We start from the raw sequence: 24,496 nt of genomic DNA on the forward strand, positions 1-24,496 counted from the left end.
GAAATGATAATAGATAGATAATTTACAAAATTAGTCGACGTTCATTATCATGCTATCGTGAGCTCCTAAAAAGCCTACACTGTGTTAATTGAAAGTTGCCATCTTGTAATTGCTCACTCAGACATTAGACCTGAGACTTGTGTCACTCAAGAGTGTCACAGTGACACCCCAAAACTCTGTCTAGGGCCAGAGTCTGGGCTGCCAGTCTCATAATGTGATATTGACTCATTATGAATGCCAGTCAAGGGTCAGGAACACCTCATGTGTAATCATGGATTGGTGCATGTCATCTAAACAAGTGCCACTGAGTCTACAACATGGCCCACATGCCGTTCTTGCATCTTGATGTCCTGAATCTTGACGAGTTTTAGTTTAAACTAGTAACTTCACTAGCTAAAAGGCAAAAACCAGTACTGTTGGCACTAATCGTTGGCAGGTTAGCTGGTGTCTTTGGGCGTTTGGGTTGACAATGTCTATGACCACAGCACTACATAGTGCATAACGGGCCGGCTAGTGGCATGATATAAAAACCAGTTTTAAGGACTATTAAAAAAAACTGCTGCTCTAAGGTATTTTAAATGGGTAGTGGCTGAATTACTTGTTTGTACCTATTCCAATTAAGACAGCCATGAGTTGAGATGATTCATGTTCCTCGTTGCTTTCTCCATCTCTATGCAGTGTCTCCCGAGGCCCTGGGGTTCCTGACGGCCGTTGGCGTCTTCATCGTTCTCATGATCCTGCTCTTTTTATACCTCAACAACAAGCTGTCCCTGGAGAACGCTGGGCCTCTGCCGTGCCTCGATGACTACAGGAAAGGCAAGGAATCGCAAGGTGAGCATGTGATTGAGGCTTGAGGTCCTTCAGGCAAACAGAGCTCTTAATGAGTTCTGTTGTCTGGATGTGATAAAAGGTCAAACATTAAAGTTCATCCCTCAAAGCACTTTGAATTGCAACTCCTGTACGAAATGTGCTATATAAATAAAGTCTTACTTACTTACTTACAAAGACATCTGGACCTGTGAAGCTGCCCACAGCTGGTCAGCCGCTTCCTCTAGCTGTTTGTTCATTTCATGTGTCCTTAAGATTTGCCATGGGTGTTCTTCTTCGCCTGTCTTTAGAAATGTTAGTAATCTTCATTTTATGTCCATCTGTCTGTTTTGTCTTGAACCGTTCTTAACTGAAAATTTGACTTCAGACTTGTCATCTGAAATCAGAGCCGCCCACGGTTGGCCGAAGCCTTGTTCTCAGCGATGGCCCAGAATAAGATAGGGCTACATAATGCCTGCTTGAATCTCAGACGAGATGTAACCGAGCTGTAATCAGCATTCTCTAAAGGGTATCAAATTAACTGTGGAGGCGTGCGTGTTCTAGAGTTTTGGCAGTGACAGACAGACACACACATATGCACACTCAAACACACACTGAGACCACACGGACGTGCATAATACCTCCAAGCACGTGTCTATAGGCTTACTACTCTACTTCTATATTTCAAAAGTTTAAATTACACTATTCTGAAGAAATCATATTTCACTGTGCAGTTTAAAACCAGTTAAATGCTTGTGATTGTGACAGCAGTGTGTAGGTTAAGCTGTTTGGCCAGTGTTTGTAAATTAGCTCTTGTTGCAAAATAGTTGTGAACAGTGCTGTCATTCAGTTAGGAAAAAATGTTTCTAAGACTGAAGCCTGTAATAATGGATATTTAAATGTAAAATCGTGGAATAAATGTAGAATCAACACAAAGAAAGAATATTTTCACAATCAAATACTAATGTTTAATAGCATATTTTTACAATACATTTCCAATAAAACCATCAAAATGTACTGTCAGCTCGAAAGGCATATTTGCTGTATGAGCCACACATAAAGTGTGAAGGGTCTTTTAATTAGAAATAGGGCTTGAGATGAAAACGCAAAGAAGAAAAGAGAAGTACTTTTGCAGAGGGAGATACTTTGGAGGGAGCTGGCGACTAGCTCTGTCGATTGGTAGTTAGAACGTGGTGTGCAGCGTGCTGGGTTAGTTGTAAGTGCTTAATAAACTTCTACGCTTGTGAATTCAACTAGGCTCCATGGCAGGTCTACAATGGTTGCCCCTAGATATTTCACCCATGGCATATGCACTAACAGAAATAATAACAAAACCCATGCAATTGCGTTCATTATTTAAAAGCATTAAATATTTCAAATTGTTTGCAAAAAATTGACACAAGAATTTTGCCAGCACAATAGAGAATCTATGGTGACTGGCCTGACATTGTCAAATACGCAGTCTGTGCTAGAAATATGACAGCATCATGTTAGCGTCAGCAAAAACCAGATGGCGTCTTCTGTATCATTTAGTTTCCAAAAAATCTACACTGGATTTGCATAGCATTAGTGAAGTGTGGGCCGCAGTCCAGAGCAGGGCAGTTGTTGGGGCGTGCTGCAGAGGAGTCAATCATGGAGTGTCCCTTGCCACTGCGACTGTAATGGCATGCATAAAGTCTTCAGTCTTTCAACAGTCTCTGCCAAGTGTCTCACACTGTCTGTGAGCAGTGGTTGTCACAAGGCTGTTCATAATAATCGGCTAAAAGTAATCACAGTCTGCCCGGGAGCATCATTGCTAGCATCCAGCTCTCGGAGCTTTTCATCACACCATGCAACTGGTGACTGACCACTCAAACTTAATCCATGTCCGATCAGGTTTAGAGGTGGCTGCTGAAGCTGGCTGCTCTGGGGAATCCCACTGTGATTCATTCCCTGGCTCCAGTCTGCATGTAGATGAGGCCCAGTGCTTTTTTGGACACCCTCCAGTGGGACTTCCCTTCCCTCGGCAGGTTCTGATGGGACTGGGTCTAACGTTTATTTTAAGAGAGTGGGACCGAAATCGAAATAGTCACACTGTCCATAAGTAGCGATTTGATGTCAGTGTCCTTCATTAAATGTGCCAATGATGAGATCTGCCTGTGATACCGTTTGGTAAATTCATATGGAAATATAAAAGGACACAGTTAGACCCCAAGGATTGGATTTGATGATATAGATAGTAGGCTGGGTAGGTCTCTTAGCATGTTAAGTTGTGTATGGGAATGATTTTGTGAAGTTTTTACAGATTTTTAACTTAACTTAGCTTGCTAAACCTGGCAACTGATTTTCCTAGTTAAACTCTTAGCTGACTGTCTTTTTCACATAGACCCATGTGTGTACTGACCTGGAATCCATCAAGAAAATCCCCACTTTATTGAGGAACATTTCTTGAAAGCCATCACATTGTACAACAGATCCAGGAAACCCTCAAGCCAGGCAGAGTTGAGGCTCTGCTGCTTGTGTCGCCATGGCTTTCTTCAAGAGCTTCCAGCAGAGCTTACCCTCAATCTCTTCTATGCTGGACTCCGTCTCAGAGACGGTGGACGAGATGGCCTTTGCCATAGGTGATGTCACTTATAATGTGAGTGGTGAGCTAGCGGATCAGGTCAACACCATGATCCACAAGGTACAGGTCAAGGGGCACGAGAGGATGTGGAAGGTGGAGGCGGCTGAAAAAGAGGCTGCAGCCAGGCAGGCAGCTGCCCTCGAGGCCTCCTTGGACCCTTATCCCTCCACGGGGGCATCAGCCCAGGAGGGAAACCCAGTGCCTGAGCGAGGCAAGCTGAGGCAGAAGGCGTCATTTAACAGCAAGACCTCGCTGAGTCAGTCCAGCCGCATTGTGGATGCCTACACCACAGACTACAGCACAGGCACGGACCAGTCCACAGAGAGCTTCTCCACAGGCAGCGACCTGTCCCAAACTCCTGATGGCCCCAAAGAGAAGGATAGTACCTTGCGAAGGGCGGAAAAGACCAGCTCTGAAGAAATAAACAATTCAGACAATAACAAAGGAAGCTCCCCGACTCCTGAAGGTTCATCAATTGTCAAGAAAAGTTCGGTTTCCCAAGAAGATTTAAAAACAGGTAGGCCCAAGAATCAGGACGAGTTGCCTAAGCGTGAGTGGACACAGGAGAAAGTAATCAAACGCCTTTCATCCAGCTCCAAGGATAGGCCAAAGCGAGACAGGACCAGGAGACCAGGTGAGGGATTGAGCGCCCTAATGGCACGCTGCTGTGTGATCTGCTTCTCTTGCCTTGCCAGTGTCTGTCGATTGGCCTAATCCGCTCTGACTTCCTGCCTGGACCTGTCATTTCCTCTCTGCCACTCAGCCAGCCGCATGTCCCTTCCCCTCACTTCTACCTGAAAGGTTAGCGCTGCAGGATCTCACCGCTTTCTCAGTGCAGGCTTCTGTCAAACTCTCCTGCTCTATCAGAGGTATGCAGAGCGGCAGTATCCAGAGTAACAGAAGTGAGTGACTAATGTTCATTCCTCTGTGCTGTTTAGGCCTGAGTAAAGACTAGAGACGGGGACTAACTCAAACCAATGATCTGTGTGTCCTGTGTGACTTTAATTTGCCTAGACCTGCCCTCATACCAAGGCTCAAAATAATTGGCATAAAGGCCAAGAAAGATACATTGTGATGAGGGGGGGGAAGAGAGAGAAAAAAAATCCTGGGCTTTTTCACTGTCTGGGGTGACAGATAAGCTCTACCCACGCCACAGATAAACATGGGCTTAGGTTTCTGGTGGACAATGTGTTCTCGATATGTACACGTCTGGAGGAGCCCTAGGCCTAGTTGATGGACTGTGTCCCTAATCCTACATGAATATTTATGCAGGTGCTGTCTAGTCTTTGCCTCGGCCGGCGCCTTCTTAGTGGAGCACCTCGGATTGTTTTTTGGGTCATTCAAAAAATATATGTTTTCTATTGTACTGTCCACTGTAGAAATTGTGGTTGGGAAACGTTGAAGGGCTGAGTAAAAGGGACTCTGCTGAACCCTAGTGTTTAACAGACTGCAGTGCAGTTGGTTAGGTTTCTTCTTCTTGAGTCTTGTTTTTGTTTCCAGACTGAAGCTCACTAACTTCACCCTCACAGTGTTGCGAAATTGTCATTACCACTCTCATATCTGAAAGACATATTTGTTGCATTTAGTCTGAAAAGGATTAATTTGATGTAGCACAGACAAAGTGGTTAAATTCCGACTTATTCCCTGTATGATCTCTCTTCATTCCCACGTGTTGCTCCCAGATAAGACCTTTCCTGATGGGGACTTCCAGGGCTCATCGTCGGACAGCGAGGACGAGGTGTTGGGGAAGTACCAGGAGGCTGTGAGTCGCTCCCAGGGGCTGCGTGGCGGTGCGGCTAGCGCGTGCCACCCTAAGGGCTATGGCTGGGAGACACGTCAGAAGTATAGCCCCCTCACCGCCGAGTATGATGGGTACAGCAGCGAGGCCTCTGCCGAGGACGGTGAGTTTTCTAACATAAGGTTAACCGATGAAGGGGGTCAGAGGTCAGTATGACACTTTAGTATAGGAAGGGTGCACGCATGTGTGGTGGCTAGTGTAAAGAAAGGGAAGGATAATGGATGGATAATATAATACAAAAATGTGTCTCATCATGTGGCATCTAAATTAGCAATAGAATAAACACGATTGGTTCATAGAAATATTTTCATACACGTTGTAGGCAATCTGGCACTTTAGAATGAATTAACAAACTCTATGTTTGTGGAAAGAAATTATTTTAGAACACACAGTGGGTCCCACTATGCACCTATATTGAGCCAATGCAAAGAACTGTGCTTTCATGATATGATACCATCATTACATGTGTACAAAATGGTTTCCTTTTACGCAACCGATTTCTCTTCAGACCCTATTATTTTAGTCTTGGTCACAACTGTGAAGTCAATAGTGCAAAAGCCAAATATTCTTTCACCTGACAAGTCTATTGGCCTCAGTCAAAACAAACTGCAATGTAGTCATCAGAGGAAAGGAGACAGACAGAGAAATTGTTGTATTGTAGAGCAAAGAGCAATTCATTTAACCTCATTTATTGAGGAAAGATGCTGTATGTATTTTCAGAAAGGCACAGATCCTCCTTTGCCAGTTAGCCTTGTAACCCATGTGCAGTCCTTCTCTGATCATAAAGCAACCTCCCCTCACCCTCATAACTGTCTGGAATGTTTCCTCTTACACTTAACCTCCCTTCCTTAACTTTAAAGGAGGCCTTTTATGCTTATTTTCAATGTTCATAATTTAATATTATTTATATAAATATTTATAATATTTTGGGGGTCAACGTGCCTGGTCAGCTCTGTGGACAATTACATTGCCATTGGGTAATAAGGATTGTGTTACAAGATTGCATCATCATGTAACAGAGGAAAAGGCTGGAATTCCAACAAGGCGTTTCAGGTAGCTGAGAAAAGTGGCTTCTGCGGGAGAGGGTTACTCCCTCTGGTGTGTACTTAAGGCTTTAGCAGCTTTGTATACCATTGACATGCGCAAATAAAGCTATATAACACCAAAGGAAAGGTAAAAAACCTGAAAAGCAGAATAGGATCCCTTTAAAAGATGCCTCCACAAGCTGTTCAGTTCTGCAATTTAGCTTCTCTGTGCCCCCAGTGATATCACACTAATCCTGTGCAGTCTGTCACGTTCACTTTTAAGCTGCTGCTTTTATGAAAGTGTAAAAGTCGGTCTCAGAGGTGCCACACTTGTTGTTTAGATGGGATTCTCGAGGAGAATTAATTTAAGAGATAAATCAAAAAGCCGCCAGCCACCCTGTGATCAGTCAAATCTCTGCAGCACATGCGGCCTAGAAGCTGGTGATTGTGTATAGCATGAGTAAACTGAGTATGACCCCAGTTTAATCCAACACAGGTTTGCAGGATGAGAATGTTTCACAGAACAAAACAACAAGGTCTGGCCCTCATTAAATATATGAAATATAGAAAGGTCTCAAGAACAGGTTCCCTGCAGAGAAACCATTTCTTGAGCCACAAATAACACCTTAAAAACCACCTAAGCATATCAGTGCTGAAATTTCCTATTTTGATTAAGAGTCATGGATGTGGGGCCATTATAAATCAACTGACATTAAAGAAATACACTGGATGGCAAATATCTGATATTTACATCAGTTGCCACTAGGGGGACTCCTGGGTCTTTCTAACAGTGAGAGCTCTCGCTGTGGGACAGGTTTTGATTTATGGCTTGTGTAGTACTGTAAAGGAATTCCATATCTGAATGTTCTGGACCTAAGGCCTACATTATTGTGTACAGGTGCTTGATTAAGTTACCGTGTGTTCTTCATAAAAAATGTGTTGAATTGCAGATGAGGAGGGGTGGCATTTGATGGATGTGATGGGACAGGAGCTCATTAATTGCGCAGTGATGTTTATTAACAGTCCCATTAGGATCATTTGCAGTCAGAATGAGTTTATCTATGTAATGGCTTCGGCAGTTACACAGAAAGTGTAGCTGAAACAGACCTTAGCAAGCATGTTCTGATAACAACGACCCTCTGTTCTTGAACCAATTTATAAATCGTTAAATAGCATTAGCCACATCTGAATACCTTTTGCGTCCACATTTCTTTGATTTGAACACTGGCACCACATAAATCAGCGGGGCCCCATAGCCGACTTGAGATTCCTGCTTTTTGTTTCGCACCGGATTATGTGTGCCAGGTGTGGTAAGCTCGTACTCCAGTCCTCTTTATGAGCCTTTTTACTCCTTCTACCAAACAAGCCAAGCTGATGATCCCAATGTGTTTCAAATCCAGTCTGGTCTCAGTGTAGCCGCACAAAAAAGAAAGAAGGAAAGAAAGAAAGAAAGAAAGAAAGGGGAAAAAAGCTTTTGCATTGTTCTGGCAGAGGATCAGATCTTAATTTCATGAGGTACACAGATATAGCCATGGCTGAATACCTGATATTGAACATCAGAGGGAAATTGTGACAGCCCTGACCTTCTTTAGTACATTTATATATATATATTTCCCCCCTCATAATGCCTCTTCTGAGAAACGCACATTTGTTCTGTTTTTCATGTGTGTGGAATCTGGAAAGGAGCACTGTGTCCCCCTGCAAAACACACAGTGCAAAACAAAAGCTGGTTTCCATTTCTCTCTGACAGCCCTGAGGTGGTTGGGGCCAGCTCCCGCCCCTGGAGAGCGGTGGTCCGGGCACCCTGCCCAGACTCCTCATGTCAGAGCCAGCCGGCAGTCCTGCAGGGTGCTGGGCTGGGGTAGGGTATGGAGGGAGGGTGAGGGGAGGAGAGGGGTGGAGTGAGATCAGGCTGCGGTGTTCTTTTGCCCCCGCGTCACCGGAGATGCTCTGGCAGCCATGTTCTCTTGCCTTTCTCTGTTTTCCCCCCTCAGTCAAAGTCATGCACAGGAGGCCATTTTCCTGCAGGGTCCCCCCCCCCCCCATCCAGACATCAGGTTAGCAGGGAGGACGCCAGGAATGAAGCTGGGTGTGGATTAATCAGAGGCTTGGGTAACACACTGCATTTGAATGTGAAACAGTGCGGGCTGTTTGAAAATGTAAATTTGTGAATCAGGGGTTGAGAAAAGAAAAAAAAAAAGAATTATAGAAAAATGCTCGATGTGTGTCTCAGACGAAGCAGGAGAACAGAAATGATCCCCACGCTGTGTGCCAGGGCCAGCCAGATAGGCAGGCAGACAGCAGGGAGAGCTAAGAGTCTTTATCCATGCGAACCTGTCAGAAAAGATGAGATAAATTCACTGCCTGTCTCTCCAACTGCACTAAGGGGGCTGTCAAATAGATGAGGGATGGGTGAATGAGAGGGGGAGTAAAAGGAAGTGGAGGAGGGAGAGGTGGCGAGAGAATGAGAGGGAGACTGATGCCTTGTTGCCACATGCTTTTCTCTTTCTGTGCTCATGTGAGTGTTTGTGAGAGGGATAGAGGGAGAGAGAGAGAGCGAGAGAGACGAAGAGGGAGAGGGGGAAACAGAGAGAGCTGGAGGGCTTTAGCCGGAGGCCATGTGTATTATACATGAGGAGACTGCCGCAGATGCTGAGAGGCCAAGGCTGGTTTCAGCATCACCACGAGCACTCAGGAGAAATGAGGTTTAGAGCTGCAGGTTGAAAACACTGGAGCACAGCAACCACTGGATCCCAGCAAAGCTTCGAGTCGTCAGGGGGAATAAGAGTGCGCCAGCCTTCCCCTTTCATGTGTCTCCAGTGACTATCAGTGTTAGTGTTTATCCTCTGCCTTGGTCGGGTCCAGAAAGGTTTTGTTTTATGTTACTTGTGATTCTTCCACCCAGTGTCTTGACTCCTTTGACAAGCCAGAACACTAACAGCATCACACACGCCGTTGACATTCACGCTGACAGGTTGATAAGACTTGTCTGGTCTTCCTCTGTTCACGTTTGCAGACAGCTCTCTTTCAACTTCCATTCTCTCCAACTGCACTAAGGTTGCAGGTGCGCAGTAGGAGTTTACAGCTCTATCTTTGCCCAGCATCCAGTACTTTCTCAGTGCAATATGCTAACTACTGTGACATCATAAGCTACCACATCATCATCCATTTTGTTGCAGCAGTCAGTCAGCCAGGTCACGTTAGATATCACTAATATTCTATCTGTAGGTCTCAAGGTTACGCTGCCGTACTGCACTACCTTGTAAGGCAGTTGAGATGTCATTCGTGCTCCTAATGTTCAGCATTATTATAATTTTCCCTGCCAGCACTTAAGTGCTGACTGGCATCGGGTGAGCAGCACCTCCCAAATCCCCAGCAGCTCTTCAGCCTCCTCCTCAGCCCTCCTCTCAGTGTCATGAGGAGGCCAATGATGAGAAGAAGCCCTCCTTAAATGTGGTGTCAAACATTAATGCCTCAGTCGGAGGCAAGGAAGGGTTCATCCTGTCATCCTCACCTCGTTAGGCAGGGAGAGGATGAGCCAGTGTGACAGCGAGGGACGGGACGACGGTGACAGTCCCAATTAGCGAGCCCGAGCGCAGTCGGCGCCGACGGAGCGCTCACCCCCGGCTCGAATCAAAACAGCCCGGGGTTCAAAATGGCTGCTCGCCTTTGATCAGATCCCACCCCCTGTGTCACTCAAAGCCGAGGCAGGAAGCCTTCCCCACATAGATCTCCATTTTGAAGTCTTTAGAAGGGGAAAAAAGTGCGCTCTATCTCAAGTTGAGGCTGCGCTTGTGTTAGTGTTGAGTTTGAGAGCATATTGCATGGGCAGAAGTCACTTTCACACCACTTATTGGGACAAGGACAACAGGAGTCACTGTTATAGATCCTGGATAAAAACATGTAAACCTACTTAAGGAGGTAGTTTTTGTTGTCTGCCACAGAACTGGACTTTATACTTTATAATTTTCTGGCAGGACAAAGGCAGTGAAGGCAGCACAGTTCTTGAAGTGGTTGTTATTCATGCTGTTGTATTCTTAGTGTGGAGGCCTTGAAGAGTCGACATTAAGAATAACAATCTCGCCCGGTATGAAAAGAGAATATAACTGTAACTGGGGCTTTTTATTGCCTGTGCTCTGTGAGCCATTGAGGCCAGTCTTGTTTATGACGGTCTTGGGTTTATTCGCTGGTCTGAATCCCAGTGGGGTTGTGCTAATGGGTACCAGACGATAATCGCTGGATGAGGTCACCTTACGTGCCTCCCGTCCTGATCGGCAGCAGATTCCTGCGGTCACCGGCGCATTCCACCGCTCCCTCGCAGTGTGTTTGTGTGAGTGTGCGTGTGACACTCCACCGCCCGTGCTTAATGGAGTTCGCATGTGTGATGCATCACTGATGCCAAGAGGCGCGTTGGGTCATCTCTCCGACATTGCAGAGCGCTGTTGAGTAGGACGGGGGATTTGTTGATGGGGAAGGCCAGTGAAACTGGTGCTATTGAGGCCAGAGCCATATGAAGATGGCTGCACTTACACTTCTCTATTTTGGGAGCTCATTTAAGGACTATGTTTTGGGATGGCTAGGGGGCAGCTGAATCATTTAGAGGGGGGATACTGAAAAAAACATTTATGGATGGTTAAAATGTACACTGCTTAATTTTTTACAGCTTGCATCTCTGATGTTTTATTTAAGCAGGTCGAGCTTCATGTTTGAATGAGAGTACCGTTGTGGGAGTAGTTGCCTTATTTTAATCTTACCCAAAAAAAGAAGTCAGAATCCATTGAGACTGATAGAAAATTGCCTTTTCTCTTGAGTTTTGCTTCGGTTTTCATACATGATCACTCCTGACAAATGAGGCATTTTACCGTCAAATAATCCTCTTGCGTTCACCAGTGCAGTAGCTTCACTAGCCGTATTATCAAATAAAGTTGTTCAAAATTGCGACAAAACAATCAGTGCACTTAAGAGTACGCAAACAGTGAAGACTGAACAAACTGCATGCTTTGTGTTTAGTTGCAAGATCTATGTGAGTTATATCAGTTAGGGAGTGACAGTGAGGGTTATTACAGACAATAACTCAAAATGGTTGACACAACAGCATGCTTTGCCAACCCTTTGGTCACAGTGGTCTTATTACGCATGACACACTGAGGCATGGTTGTGAAATATTTTGTTCCAATCTCAGCCTATTTTGGGGATTTCAGCATTCCCATATGTCGTAGCTTTTCTCATGCCTCATTGGCTTAAAATAATGTAACGGTTGTGGTGGATATACTGTATTGACACCACATGAAGTGTTGTCCCCATGGTCTGTATGGGTAGTGTATAACATAACTCACAATGCATTATTGAATATCACACCAATATGTAATCCTAGTCTCTGGGGCCAGATAGGACTTCACTTTTTTATGATGGCACATGTCTGGATGCAACTTAAATTCAATTTCAGTAGTGGATCAGGATGAAATCCGTTACTGACAAGGCTATGCCTATGGGCTTACGAGAGCTGCCTCCTACTCCCATATTTGAATCACCACACCTACTTTGAAGCACACCATCACAAAGTGTTGGATTGCTTTAGAAGTTTCAAACTGAAGTTAACTGTAATATTTCCCACCCACATTTCAGGCTGTTTCTGATATGGTTGTCTTATGACAGCACATCACACACTTACCATTATACATATAACCTATGGTACTCAACTGCATCTGCAACGAGGCTTTGGAGTGTTGATGGCTAAGGAACTCGTACTTTTATCCCCGTATGTCCTTACAGCGAACTGCATCCAGCGAATGAGACGCACGCCTCCGCTGGACGAGCTCCAGCCGCCACCCTACATGGATGAGGATGGCTCGCCGCGCATGTCCAGCACGCCCTCCGATCTTGGCGATGCCAAATGCGGCCTGTCCCACAACAGCGACAGCCCGCGGCACTCCTATGGCAAGTGCCCAAGTGAGGGCAGCGGCGCACACGAGACAGAGAGCTACCTCACCAAGGGCTACGAGGAGGACGTGCCCAGCGACAGCACGGCCGTGCTCAGCCCCGAGGTAAGACCAAATGCAACCGCCACCCCCCAGATGAGCCTGTTTTTTTTCTATGTTTGCATCCTTTTTTTTTTATAAATTCAGCACATCTTTGTTTACTACATAAATGGTGTGATTGATTTGTTTTTTCTTGTAAGGATAGATAGTATAAAATGACCTGAAGGCTAACATTAACTATGAAAATCCTCATGTGGTCACATGCGCGTTTGTATACCATACTGATTAACTTCAGTGATGCATAGAGGTCTTGACATCTATCCATTTATTAGGCATATGTTTCAGTCAACAAAAAATGTTTTTTTTATCATGTTTTGATCCCTTTTTATATAATTCAGTTTGTCAGAAACAATTACACGCTGCCTGGTTTCTTAAAAATTCAACATAATCAGTTTTGAATATCTGCCATATTGGTATTACACTGATCAAGGGCATGATATAACTGTGACATCTCCAAGTGTGGTCCTTTCGTGCCAGGGCACGTGGACTTACTAAATAACTGTTTCACTTTTTATGCATGTCTCTTTATGTTTCATGTCAACGAGTTCACTTTGATTAAATAATTCAGTATGTTGCTGCATTCACTAACCTGCTCCATAATGGATTAGTACTCTCTGGCAGCCTCAGTAGTCATCACAGCACAGAAGGTTAAGCAGCTTTCCTCAAGTCCTCCTTACAGCTACAGGACTGAGCGCTTCTCTGGTTTAGTGAGCATCCAGTTCAAGCGATCATTAGAAATCATGTTCCCCTACACACGTCCATTTCCCAAAGGAATTTAGCTTGACCGTATTGATTCATTTGATCACATTTGTTACTGTGTGTTGCAGACTGTAAACTGCTGTTTTACTCCATTTAGAAAACATGAACACTGTGATTTTAAGCAATACCAAACGAGCACAAGTAAATGCAGATAGGCTGTGAGTATCAAGCTCATTGTGGAAGAAACCATGGTAACCGTGCTGAAACAGGGAAAAATGCCATGAGAATCCGAGAGGGAAAGTTTATTTATGCAGCATATTGCACCGTAGCCGGGTGATATTTTCCCTGTTCCTTGTTTTATTTTTCTCTGCCGCCACCACCAAGACTACATTAGTCTCCTGTTGCCTGGCAAAGGAGCCACAGGAGTAGCATAAAAAGTTATTAAAAAGACATTTCCCTGTATAACCATATGGTCACAAGCTTTAAAAAGTGAAGCCCAGTAATGCGACTGTAATGTGCAGCAGCATTTTACTCATTTTGGTGTGTGTGTCTGTGTGTGTGTGTGTGTGTGTCTGTGTCTGTGTCTGTGTCTGTGTGTGTGTGTGTGTGTGTGTGTGTGTGTGTGTGTGTGTGTGTGTGTGTGTGTGTGGTGTGTGTGTGTGTGTGTGTGTGTGTGTATTTGTGTGTGCAACAGTGACAGGAGGGACAGAAGGAAAATGAAGAAAGAGACGGAATGAGGGAGAGGATTGAGGGAGTGTGTGTGTGTGTTTGTGTTTCTGTGTGTGTGTGTGTGTGTGTGTGTGTGTGTGTGTCTCTGTGTGTGTGTGTGTGTGTGTGTGTGTGTGTGTGTGGTGTGTGTGTGTGTGTGTGTTCCAACTCAGACACCGAGGGAATTCTGTGATTTGCATGCTTAACTCAATGCCCACCCTCTAACCATGGCTAATCTTCCCCTCAGGACATGTCAGCTCGAGGGTCTGCTGGCCAGCTCCCAAAGGGCTACGAGCCAGACCCAGTGGCCCAGTACGGCACCCTGGATGTGGTGTTTGACTACAACTCAAAGGACCAGCGGCTAGCGGTGACGGTCACAGCAGTCACCGACATCCCTCCCCTCAAGCGGACGGGCAACATCTCCTGGCAGGTGCACCTGGTGCTGCTGCCCACCAAGAAGCAGCGGGCCAAGACGGGCATCCAGAAGGGCCCGTGCCCAGTCTTCACAGAGACATTCCGCTTCAGCAACATCGAGACGGAGATGATCGGCAATTACGCCGTGCGCTTCCGCCTGTACAGCATACGCCGCATGAAGAAGGAGAAGGTGCTGGGCGAGAAGGTGTTCTTCCTCACCAAACTCAACCTGCAGGGCAAGATGTCCGTGCCAGTCATACTGGACCCCTGCCCAACTATACCAGTGAGTTACAGCACCATGTGATGCCCAGAGAGGAAGATTCCAAAAAGACCATACCACAGCAAGACCGGTCTGGCACTTGGCCAGATGTGTCCTAAGGCAACTTTTTCATGGCTGTAAAACTTTGATTATATGAGGGATGCAAGGACATTTGACCTAGTTCTAGATCTATGGAATGCCACAGAGGTTTTCTCCATCATTCTACAGGCTACTGTCAATAACTTTAGTGCATACAAATGTATGTACTGACAGAGACCATTTATGTTTTTTCGAGCCTGTCACAAATTGGCCAGAAGTCTGATAAATACTTAAGGGAATTCCTAAGCTGAGTTCTGTTGACATAAAAAAAAAAAAAATACTGATGAACTACATCTGCCTCTGTGCATCTGCCTGCCTGTTTTGTTTTCAGGGCAGTGAGTCCCAGGTCAGCCTCTCAGAGATGTCCAGCGAGAGTGCGTCTTCATTCCAGTCGGCGGGCCAAGGCTCCTCGCCAGAGATCCTGGTAGGTCTCGTTTACAATGCCACCACTGGCCGTCTCTCCGTGGAGATCATCAAAGGCAGCCACTTCAAGAATATGGCTGCCAATAAGCCACCCAGTAAGTACGCTAAAGCGGTTTCTTGCCAGTTGCAAGCTCTGCAGCTCAAATGGCACCAAGACCACATCAGCAAAGTGTAAGGTCAAACTGGAGATATGATTCCACCCGTGTGTGAACATTATGTTAAATGTATTCCTCCATTGTAGTTGGATAGGTTTAAGTCTAGTTGGATAACTCCAACATAACTCTAAGAGACTGAAAAGGTTTGGTTAATATCAAATGAAATAACAGTGTTGACAAGTGGTGGGTTATTCCTCCCCACTGGTAAACTTTGGTGTGGAGTATCTGGCAACTAATATACTGTCTAAAGCTCGGATGGAAATTACGTGACTAAAACATGTTACCAGCTTACAATTTATGTAACTCGAGTGAAGAGTGGACAAAACAATAAGTGAATGTTAACAGTCAGAGCAAGCATCTAAATCCTTTACATTTAGATGTAAATTTCCATTATGTGAGGAAACTCAAGCATTCAAGGGTCTCTTGCTTATTCATATTGACCTAAATAACCATGTCATGGTTAATGTTTTGTCCGCCATGTGGAATTTTCACATGGTGTAGTACAGACACAATATTGAATGTGCATGATGAAACAGACTGAAGGACACTTGACTTCTGGGTCACTGTGTTATTCAGGCAAGTGCTGTACAGACTGAGACCATTACATCCTATCAAAACACAACCAACATGCTGCCAACTTTTCCCTCTGTTTTTACCCACAATCACCTCTGCTGCCCTGCCTCGTGAGGAGAAAGAACATACTTGAGAGCTTCATGAAGTCACCTTGACAGAAATGCACTCTGAAGCCTTGTGTGATGTCATTGACCTGGATTCTCTCTCCTAGTTGCTGTTCTCTGTTTTGTCTGGCTGTCTGCTCTGATCTTCCTTGAACTTTTCACCCTGTTACTGACATCTTGGTCCATTGTTTCTCTTACTGCTTCCCAACCCTTGTTGTCAGATGGACTATTCTGTTGTCTAAAGCACATGATAGGTGGACAGGTTTATATTATTAGAGGTGAGTCTGTCAGCTCTGCAGATCAACTGCGTCTGCTGGCTACTATCCAAACTATCAGTGTTGGACACACACACACTCTCTCTCTCTCTCTCTCTTTCTCTCACTCTCTCTGTTTTCATCTCTTCCTCTCATTATTCACCATATCATTGGGCGTTGATAAGTAAAGTTTCCCTCATGGATGGTTATGTAAGCGATAGCCCCTAGAGTGGCTAAGTAGATATCAGCCAGAAGGCATTTTCCCAGGTAGGCCATCCATGAGTAAAGCTTTGCACTTGTTTCTGTGTCCTACTATGTATTGTATACCGTGTGTGGACAGTAGTGAGTGCCATCTCCCACAATGTCACCATCGCATTTCCCTGATGCCTTGCCTCCTTGCAGACCCTCGCTGCTTTGCATTTTTGATGTTGCCTGGGAAATGTGATCGCTTGTCTTTGTGTAGCATGTGTCTTGTGTTTTGGTTCAGTTCAGTAGACTAGCCTGTCTGCATCCTTTGTAAGGTGCGTTGGCTAGCTATGGTACATGGCTTATTCCATTGTGTCGTGGCTACCAGGGGTGTCCCCAAGTCCGTGGATGTAATCTCAGCAGTCTTAGAATTTAGTTCATATTTACTTCAAAAGTGTTGCTTGGTCAGTGTTTTCTGTTTGACTGTGGGAGCTGTATGATCAGTATTAAAAAAGCTAAAACGATGCAACAAACAAACAAACAAACAAACAAGGTATGCACATAAAATGTGTGGCTCTGAAATCTTACTGTCAATGTATGTTCAGTTTTACTGCACACAAAAAAAAAGGCGTCCAAATATGTGAACAATGATCAGATAGATTATTAGAGTAAATTTCTCATCATGTCAGTAACTGATGTCAGTGACGACATAACTGAGACAGGAAACAGGAATTGGCATTCAGGGTCATTATGGCACCATCTGCATTCAGCCTGCCACTCTTGCACGCTCATTAATTGGCACTCCCAACACTTGCTTATTCAAAAACAATGGCTGAAGAAGAGTTCCACAGCCGCTGGCCACTTAAAGAACTGACAGCGCCACTGTCAATTCCATTCACTGGCGGGTGAAAGAAAATCAAGCCTGTTTCAGCTGGGCTCTTTATGTGAGAGAGGAGAGTGGAACGAGACTTTATTCAAAGCAATGCAGATACGCCTCTAGAAAGCATCTGGCTCTCAACACTATGAAAGCCCCCTTGACATATTCCTGACACACTTTGACACTTTGAAAATAGACTGCATTATCATAAAATACATTTGTAGGCCCAGACAAATACAAAAAGGAGTCGTGGCGAATGTGATGCACATTCACTGAAGCGTTTGAGAAAGCAAGGTAGTTTCCTGCCATTGGAGCTGAGGCACAGACTCTGGTCAGAGAGAGCTTTTGGGCGTCAGGAGTTAATGGAAATGAAAAGACTAAAGACTGACAGACACGCTGAAAGTTTTCACTCAGATCTGGTATTTAAACCTCAACTCTAATAATGAATAAGAAAATTAATGGAATGAAATTCAATACATGTTCAAGGCAAAAATCAAAGTAAGGCATTTAGCACAAGATTATAACAAATGTAGACAAATTGTCTTGATAGAATGATTCAGACTTGTTTGTCAATGGTATTTAATTAGTTGTAATAATTATTTCTCAGGAATATGTGCATATCTTGTGGACAAACATAGGCACTGAACTCATTCAGGTTTTCCAACCATTGATGTTGGTAATAACATAAAAATGTTTTTCAAGTGATTAGGTTAAAATACACTTCTTCAAACTTTTAGCAATCTATCCTCAAATAGGTGTTGGATTGTCCGTATAGTAAGTGAGGTTTTTTTTGACATTCATTTAATGGACTTCCTTCTTCATCTGCCTTCTCCCAGACACGTTTGTCAAGTTGACCTTGCTGAACTCCATGGGCCAGGAGATGTCCAAGTGCAAGACGTCCATCTGCCGCGGACAGCCCAACCCCACCTACAAGGAGACGTTTGTCTTTCAGGTGGCCCTTTTCCAGCTCTCTGACGTCACGCTCATCCTCTCCGTCTACAACAAGCGCAGCATCAAACGCAAGGAGATGATCGGCTGGATCTCGTTAGGTCTCAACAGCTCCGGCGAGGACGAGCTCACACACTGGACACAGATGAAGGAGTCAAAGGGGCAGCAGGTCTGTCACTGGCACAGCCTGTTGGAGTCATAGAGGAAGGAAGGAAGGAAGGAAGGAAGGATGGATGGATGGATGGATGGATGGATGGATGGATGGATGGATGGATGGATGGATGGATAGATGGATGGATGGATGGATGGATGGATGGATGGATGGATGGATGGATGGATGGATAAATGGATGGATGGATGGACGGTTGTAGTTAAGGAGGAGAGGGAAGGAGGGATGGAGACTGTGGGGGACACCGACCAGGCAGAGCCTCAGAGGTGCTCAGGGACAGACAGAGCTGTCCCGCCGTGCACTCTGGGAAATGAAGCCAAGCTGTGGCCTTAAGGGTTCTGAGAGGCAAATGAGTTCGAGTTTCATTTGTTAAATGTATTCATTTTTTTGTTGACCTGAATTTGAAGCAATGTTATATAGATAGATAGGCTTACTTCTTGCCAAGGTTTCAGGTTCCTCAAGAAACTTTTTTTCGTCCCGATAGTATACGGTGTGTGTTGATATTGGTGGAATCTGAGAGCTTTGTCACTGGTATGGCACACTTCAGACTGCACCGTGTTGCAAAAGATGACAGCTTGAGCCCTGATGACAGCTAATTCAAGTTCACGGGATTAGCATTAGCCAGTGGTTTGAGTTTGCTCACGGATCTGAGGCGCAGGCAGAGGACAGGTGTTGGGACATTCCCAGCATGTTTTAGTCTGTGCAAATGAGATCAGCCCAGTGAGAACTCTTAAGTCTTGCTCTCACAGCGTGAACTCCAGTCGAAGAATTTCAGCAAATCTAAACATTTCAAGGACAGACTTGCATCATATTTGCCCTTGGCAGTGTACAGAGAGTTCTTGCCTGTCCTCCATGATACAAACTTCTGTTGTCATAGGCAAGTTATGACTCCACCAGCAGTGCTCCCAGTTTCTAAAGTTAGTTTTTAAACCAAACAGTTGGTAAAAAGCCACATATTAATTTTAGACATAGCACTTAAAGTGTAGTACTTTTTTCTAAACATATATGGCTTATTGTTCCAAGAGTTGTACATTCTAAAATAAAGAATAACCCATCTGTAATTATATTTAAGGCACTCAAAATCACGCGTATATAATTTTATTTTTGAAATGTGCCTTTTTGTGAGCAGTTAGTAATCAAACAGTGCTGTGATGGATGAATTGGTGTATGTTCATGAAATGGAAAATGCAAGTAAATGATTGAATGATTGAAATGACAAAGCTGCACCAGTGCACAGCTATGAGTTATTCACTCTAAACGTTAGTAATACAGCCAGTAATCTCACCAGCGTCTGAAACAGGTCTAAGACTTGTAAAAGACTATTTTTGTGATGATTGCAGAGGTCTCTGTGACCACACAAAGATTTGTGGGGATTTCTGTGGTGCATGAGGATGACTCACAGAAACTCCAAATCCTGGCCAATCAAATTATGTTTGAAGTTTAAAGCAGGACACATCCATTTTCCATTGCATCTTTTTGAAAGGCTTAATCCTCCACCCAGAGAAAAAAAGATTGATGTTCCTTAGAGGAGTGTTTTCTGACTTGTACTTACTGAAAGGGACACTAATAAGTGACATCAATTACATTCTCCCTCTTTTGTTGGTTTGTCTGCTCATCCACACAGTGCTGTGTTCTACGGTGGCACACCTAGAATGTTCTCTGCATGCCTTATAATTTTATTTTTTACACTACACACTTCTATTGTTAAGCATGGCTGCCATCCTTGTGTGTGGGGTCCAGTGTGTCTTTTTCTTTTTCAAGGCCAGACCTGAATGTCCTCACTCACTTTTCGGTAGTCAGTCAGTCAAAAGTCAATAGTCGAACTGTAAGAAAACAAACAAAAACACATAAAACACAAAAAACAAACAAAAAAACACTTTCGACATACGTCTTTAATGCCTCACGCTATAGTCTGCATTTATGAATGAGTGGCAAGACACTAAACAGTGTGCGAAACTTTAGTGGAGCCTCGCTCATTTGTGATCTGGCTTATGTGTTCAGGCTCCCATATTGAAAACAGACTCATTTTATAGAAGCTAGAGCCCATTTTGTGTAGTTAGGATTCAGCTAGAGTGCTGGTGTAATGTGATGCTGACTAACCGCTGCAAATGCATTGTTATGTAATTAGTTACTTGACATGTTCTGCCATAAAGCCCACATAGTTCTCTCTTAGAAGCTGGCATATATACAGTTTTGTAATGCATCTCGTGAATCTGACTCAAGAATGTTACAAATAAGTTCTGAGTGTTGCAATCCTCCTGGTTGTTGCAAAAACTTTAAAGATTTTATTTTCTTAGTCAGCCGTGCAGTACGTCTCAAAAACAAGAAATTGTTTCACAGCCATTCTCCATACTCTAAGCTTTTTTTTCAACAGAATCAACACATTAGCCTTGTGGAAAGCGCTTCACGCACTCAAACTATTCAGCTAGGCCAACACCAGTGCTGAGTGTTGCATGGGGTCCCTCGAAACTGGTCACACCAGGTAAGCTCAAGCCTGTGTCAGAAGAACAATGGCTCATGAGATCCCTAAGAGGTACCACAGATGTCTTACAGTCTCTCATAATGCCTGTGATTAAGCCTGATATTAGAACATGCTCAGATATATGAACGCATTATAACATGATTACATGGACCTATCTTACATGCATAAGCAAGAGGAGATGAATGCATGCTTTTACTTATGTTTACTGATGACATTGTTTTGTTATTATGATGGGTGACTGCATATAACAAATGGCGATAATGTCAGGTACATTTTGTAGTCATATTATAGCAACAACAAAACAAAAAACATGTAAGCTGGCAATGAGCTGTAAACATTTGTAACAGGAACTGTATGAATATAATGACACATTTTGTGGTGGGCATGTGTCAGAAGATGTCAAGCAAGGTTTCCTGCAGCCCAGAAGAAATATTAGTGACAGGTGACCTAAAAGTGGCCTGCTTGCTGGTGTTGCTTTTCTAATGTGTCATGTGTCATGATCTCTGTGTGATCTTACAATTTAAATGGTTCTTTTCATTCTTTTTGAGCAAAAGTTAACTCCTCACTTATCAATTGTTACATACTGTATACGCTTATATAGATTTTTCCTATCTATTTTTGTATTGATAACAGGACTTATGAACCAAGACAGTATCTCGTTACAAAGCTCTGTGAGCGGTATGGTTCTGTAGACCTCTATGTTCAGTTGTTCCTATTTTTCGTACTTGTCTTTTTCAGTTGTGTAATTGATAAACTGTTGAATTTTTTTGTAGTGAAATAACACACAAAAACATGAGAGTCTTATCCAGCCACAAGGTACAAGGAGATTAATCCAAAACATGAAATAATGAGCATACCAATCTAAATATATAGGAGGTGTTGTTACTATGTGTGCTGTTGTTGCTAGGTTGTGCTGGAGTCAGTAATGATGCACGTCTAGTGTCGTTCTCTCTTGGACATTCAGTGGATTCAGTCTTGTGAACTGGTGTCCTTTGTGACTGCAAAAAAAGAAGCACATCCTTATAGCACAACAGTGAAATGCACCTTGTGAAAGAAAGTCAGGCAGAGTATGCAAACACTGCCCTAACGGCAGGAATAGAATCAACCCCTCCCCCTTTCGTGTCTCTCCCTCTCTCTCTCTCGATCTTTCTTCTTCTTCCTGTCTTCTCTTTCTCTCTGTCTCTCTCTCTCTCGCTCTATCTCTCTCTCTCTCTGGGGGCTCAGGGAGTTCTGTGAGCAGAGGCGTCAGAGGTAGTGGGGCTGCGTGGGAATCTGTTGCCGTGAGGAGTTAGTGCCAAGTCTGGGGTGTGATCAAAGCCAAGCCTTTCACTGCAGGATTATGGCTTCTCTTGCTGCTCTCAAGCAGAGGGGAAGCACAGTGTTAAATAGCCATCGGCCTCTAGCCTCCTCCACACGGCCTGCTCGACCCTTAACCTTCCCTTTAGAAGAGAGCATGGCTTACTGTAAAGCAGAATGGGGTGACAGGATGTCCATGAGATTAAGATGATCAGTACGCTAGCCCATGTTTACTATTGACAAAGAATGTCTCTCGACAGTTATGAGCTCCCACTAATTAAAGCTTTCGTTTAGGCTGAACCACTAAATACTGCCACGGTCGATGTATGTATGTCTCCAAACCTTGTAAGCACAGCAGTATTCACTCTATAGCCCTTCTTTACAGATATCCAGATCATGATCAGGCCATTGCACGAGACTGACATGCCAGAGAAGGTACAAGAGTTGAGAGTCATCTGCTTCAGTAATTGCAGGGTTTAGCTGGCCGTTGGCACTCTCCTTTACTGCTTTTCTGCCGCCAGACAGGGCCAGTGTTGCTTTGTGAGAAATGTCATTTGGAGTACTTTGCCGGGAGCTTTTAAGTCATTCCTGTCAGACTAACACAAGTAAAGACTAGCCACTCGATAAGAGTTTTGCGATAAACGTGGATTTGCTGCAGAGTGCTGATGACTTGAGTAGAGTGTGAGTACAACTCAAAGATTTCCCGCTAATTAACGCCAGCGCAGAGAACCCCAAGTAATCCCAAGTTCAAGCTCTGTGTTTTTTCCCGCTATGAGAGCTGAGACAAGCTGAGTCCTTTGATTTAAGTTTTTGTTACCAAAGAGAGGCCACTGAGTTTCATCTGTAAGTGCCTGCGGTGGATAACAACAGGAATTTACAAACACCAGCATTACACAAGAACTATGTCAGGAAGACCAGGGTTGCTATTTCAGGCAGCACAATACACACTATTCACCATTCTTAACACTTTCAAAGACAAAAATATATACGTATACTTTCACAAGGTGTGTTCCCACTAATGTATTTTTCAACACATGCAAAACTTTGTATGTACATGTTATATGCACTGCTTGGTCATGCTGATTTTGATTGATTATGTATTGTCATGTATAGATTCTTCTATGTCTCATTTTATTTTCCTTTGAACAAATTGCCTCTATCCACCGATTTGATCGGTGCCTTACTTTTTCTCAGAAGCGTTCCTATGAAGTGATGTCACCTCATTGTATGTTAATGTACCTCTGTATTTGTATTTCATTTGTAAAAATGTCTTATGTGATAATTTATGAAAAACGTGAAATTTGTATGTAAAATCATTGTTTAAAGGAGAAAAACAAATGCTTCTAATGGTGAATCACTTGTCTGTGTGTTTTTTTCTGAAGTATCTTTTAAAAAAGTACTTAACTCCGATAACTCACCTTTCACTAGTTTTCTCTTTGGAATGTTTGATTTAGAGTTCCGATAATAAGCATGTTCGGCTTGGGAGCTGGCCATGCTCCTGGGATGCCTATAGGGGAGATTGTATGTGAGCATGCCCACTATGGATAAGGGGTAATGTGAGCTTAGAGCTACTAGTGAAAAGGAATAAAATGGGGAGGAGGTGGGATACTTTGCCACACTGGAGCATGTGACGTGACAGACAGATAAGGCGGGTTTGAATCTCCTAGAAAGCATAAGTGGGGTGTGCAACAGCTGTCAAGCATCCCTATGGGCTCCTCTCAAACTTTGTTTAGAAAACATATTTTCTATTCAAATATATGAGGGTAGCTCTGGCTTCAGTTTAGTTCCATTGAACAATATGTTGTTTACATGTATATAACAGTGAGAAACTATAACATATTTTCTTCTGTGTGTTTCCAAAGCTAAAAGTACCATAACATGTATGCAATATATTATGCTCTCATGGCGTAATAATCAGTGCCAGGCCAACCTTAGACTTGAACATTCCCCTCCTCTGTGCTGCTCTATGTGCACTGGCACACCTATAAATATACACGTGAAAAAATATGTGCAGGAACATGGTGCCAACGAGGAACCAGGCATATCTGCCCACACACACATTTAACCAACCCACGTTTAAGGTCAAGACTTTTAAATGTACTTAATTATCCATCATTTGGATGTTACAGAACTGTGTGGGAAGGCTTTCTTGTGTTTACTGTGGAACACACACACTCACACACATAAGAACCCGATTTGTAGCCTACAGCTAAATTCCTTAGTGTAGCAGCAGATGATGCAAAAACTCTTCTAAGCTATTAGAAGACTGCAGAATACATGTTCAGTTGAAGTGGATTCCATTTAACTGCATTGGTTCTCAAGCCTTTAAGAACCACTTCGATATTATAGGAAATCGTTAACACCGTGTTGTCATGTTTTTTGGCCAAATTTAGAACAAAAGTTGACTGTTGATGTCAGGGATGTGGCAATTCCATGGTGTGTACTACTCCTTTACGACCAGTAGGTGGAGCTAGTGTTGCTGTGGTTGCAGGTACTTAGGAGAAAGTTTTGGCACTTTTATAATAGTCTTCAATACCGAATCGACTATTTGCAATGCGCTCCCATCAATTTGAAATA

The 24,496-nt window shown here is 43.8% G+C and overlaps 1 protein-coding gene across 1 annotated transcript; it reads left to right on the forward strand.

Annotated features, from left to right (window-relative positions):
* Positions 1 to 716: 716 nt before the first annotated feature.
* On the forward strand, positions 717 to 18,174 carry syt14a (synaptotagmin XIVa; the record flags this gene model as incomplete). The annotated part of the gene is made up of 7 exons (XM_080850016.1): positions 717 to 831; positions 5,095 to 5,313; positions 12,008 to 12,279; positions 13,928 to 14,377; positions 14,784 to 14,970; positions 15,929 to 15,985; positions 17,861 to 18,174. The coding sequence occupies exons 1-7, from the start codon at positions 732 to 734 to the stop codon at positions 18,172 to 18,174; spliced, it is 1,599 nt and encodes a 532-aa protein (XP_080706142.1). The 5' UTR covers positions 717 to 731.
* Positions 18,175 to 24,496: the final 6,322 nt, after the last annotated feature.

The sequence above is a fragment of the Sprattus sprattus genome (assembly GCF_963457725.1).
Source record: "Sprattus sprattus genome assembly, chromosome: 13".
In the NCBI taxonomy this organism is placed as follows: Eukaryota; Metazoa; Chordata; class Actinopteri; order Clupeiformes; family Clupeidae; genus Sprattus; species Sprattus sprattus.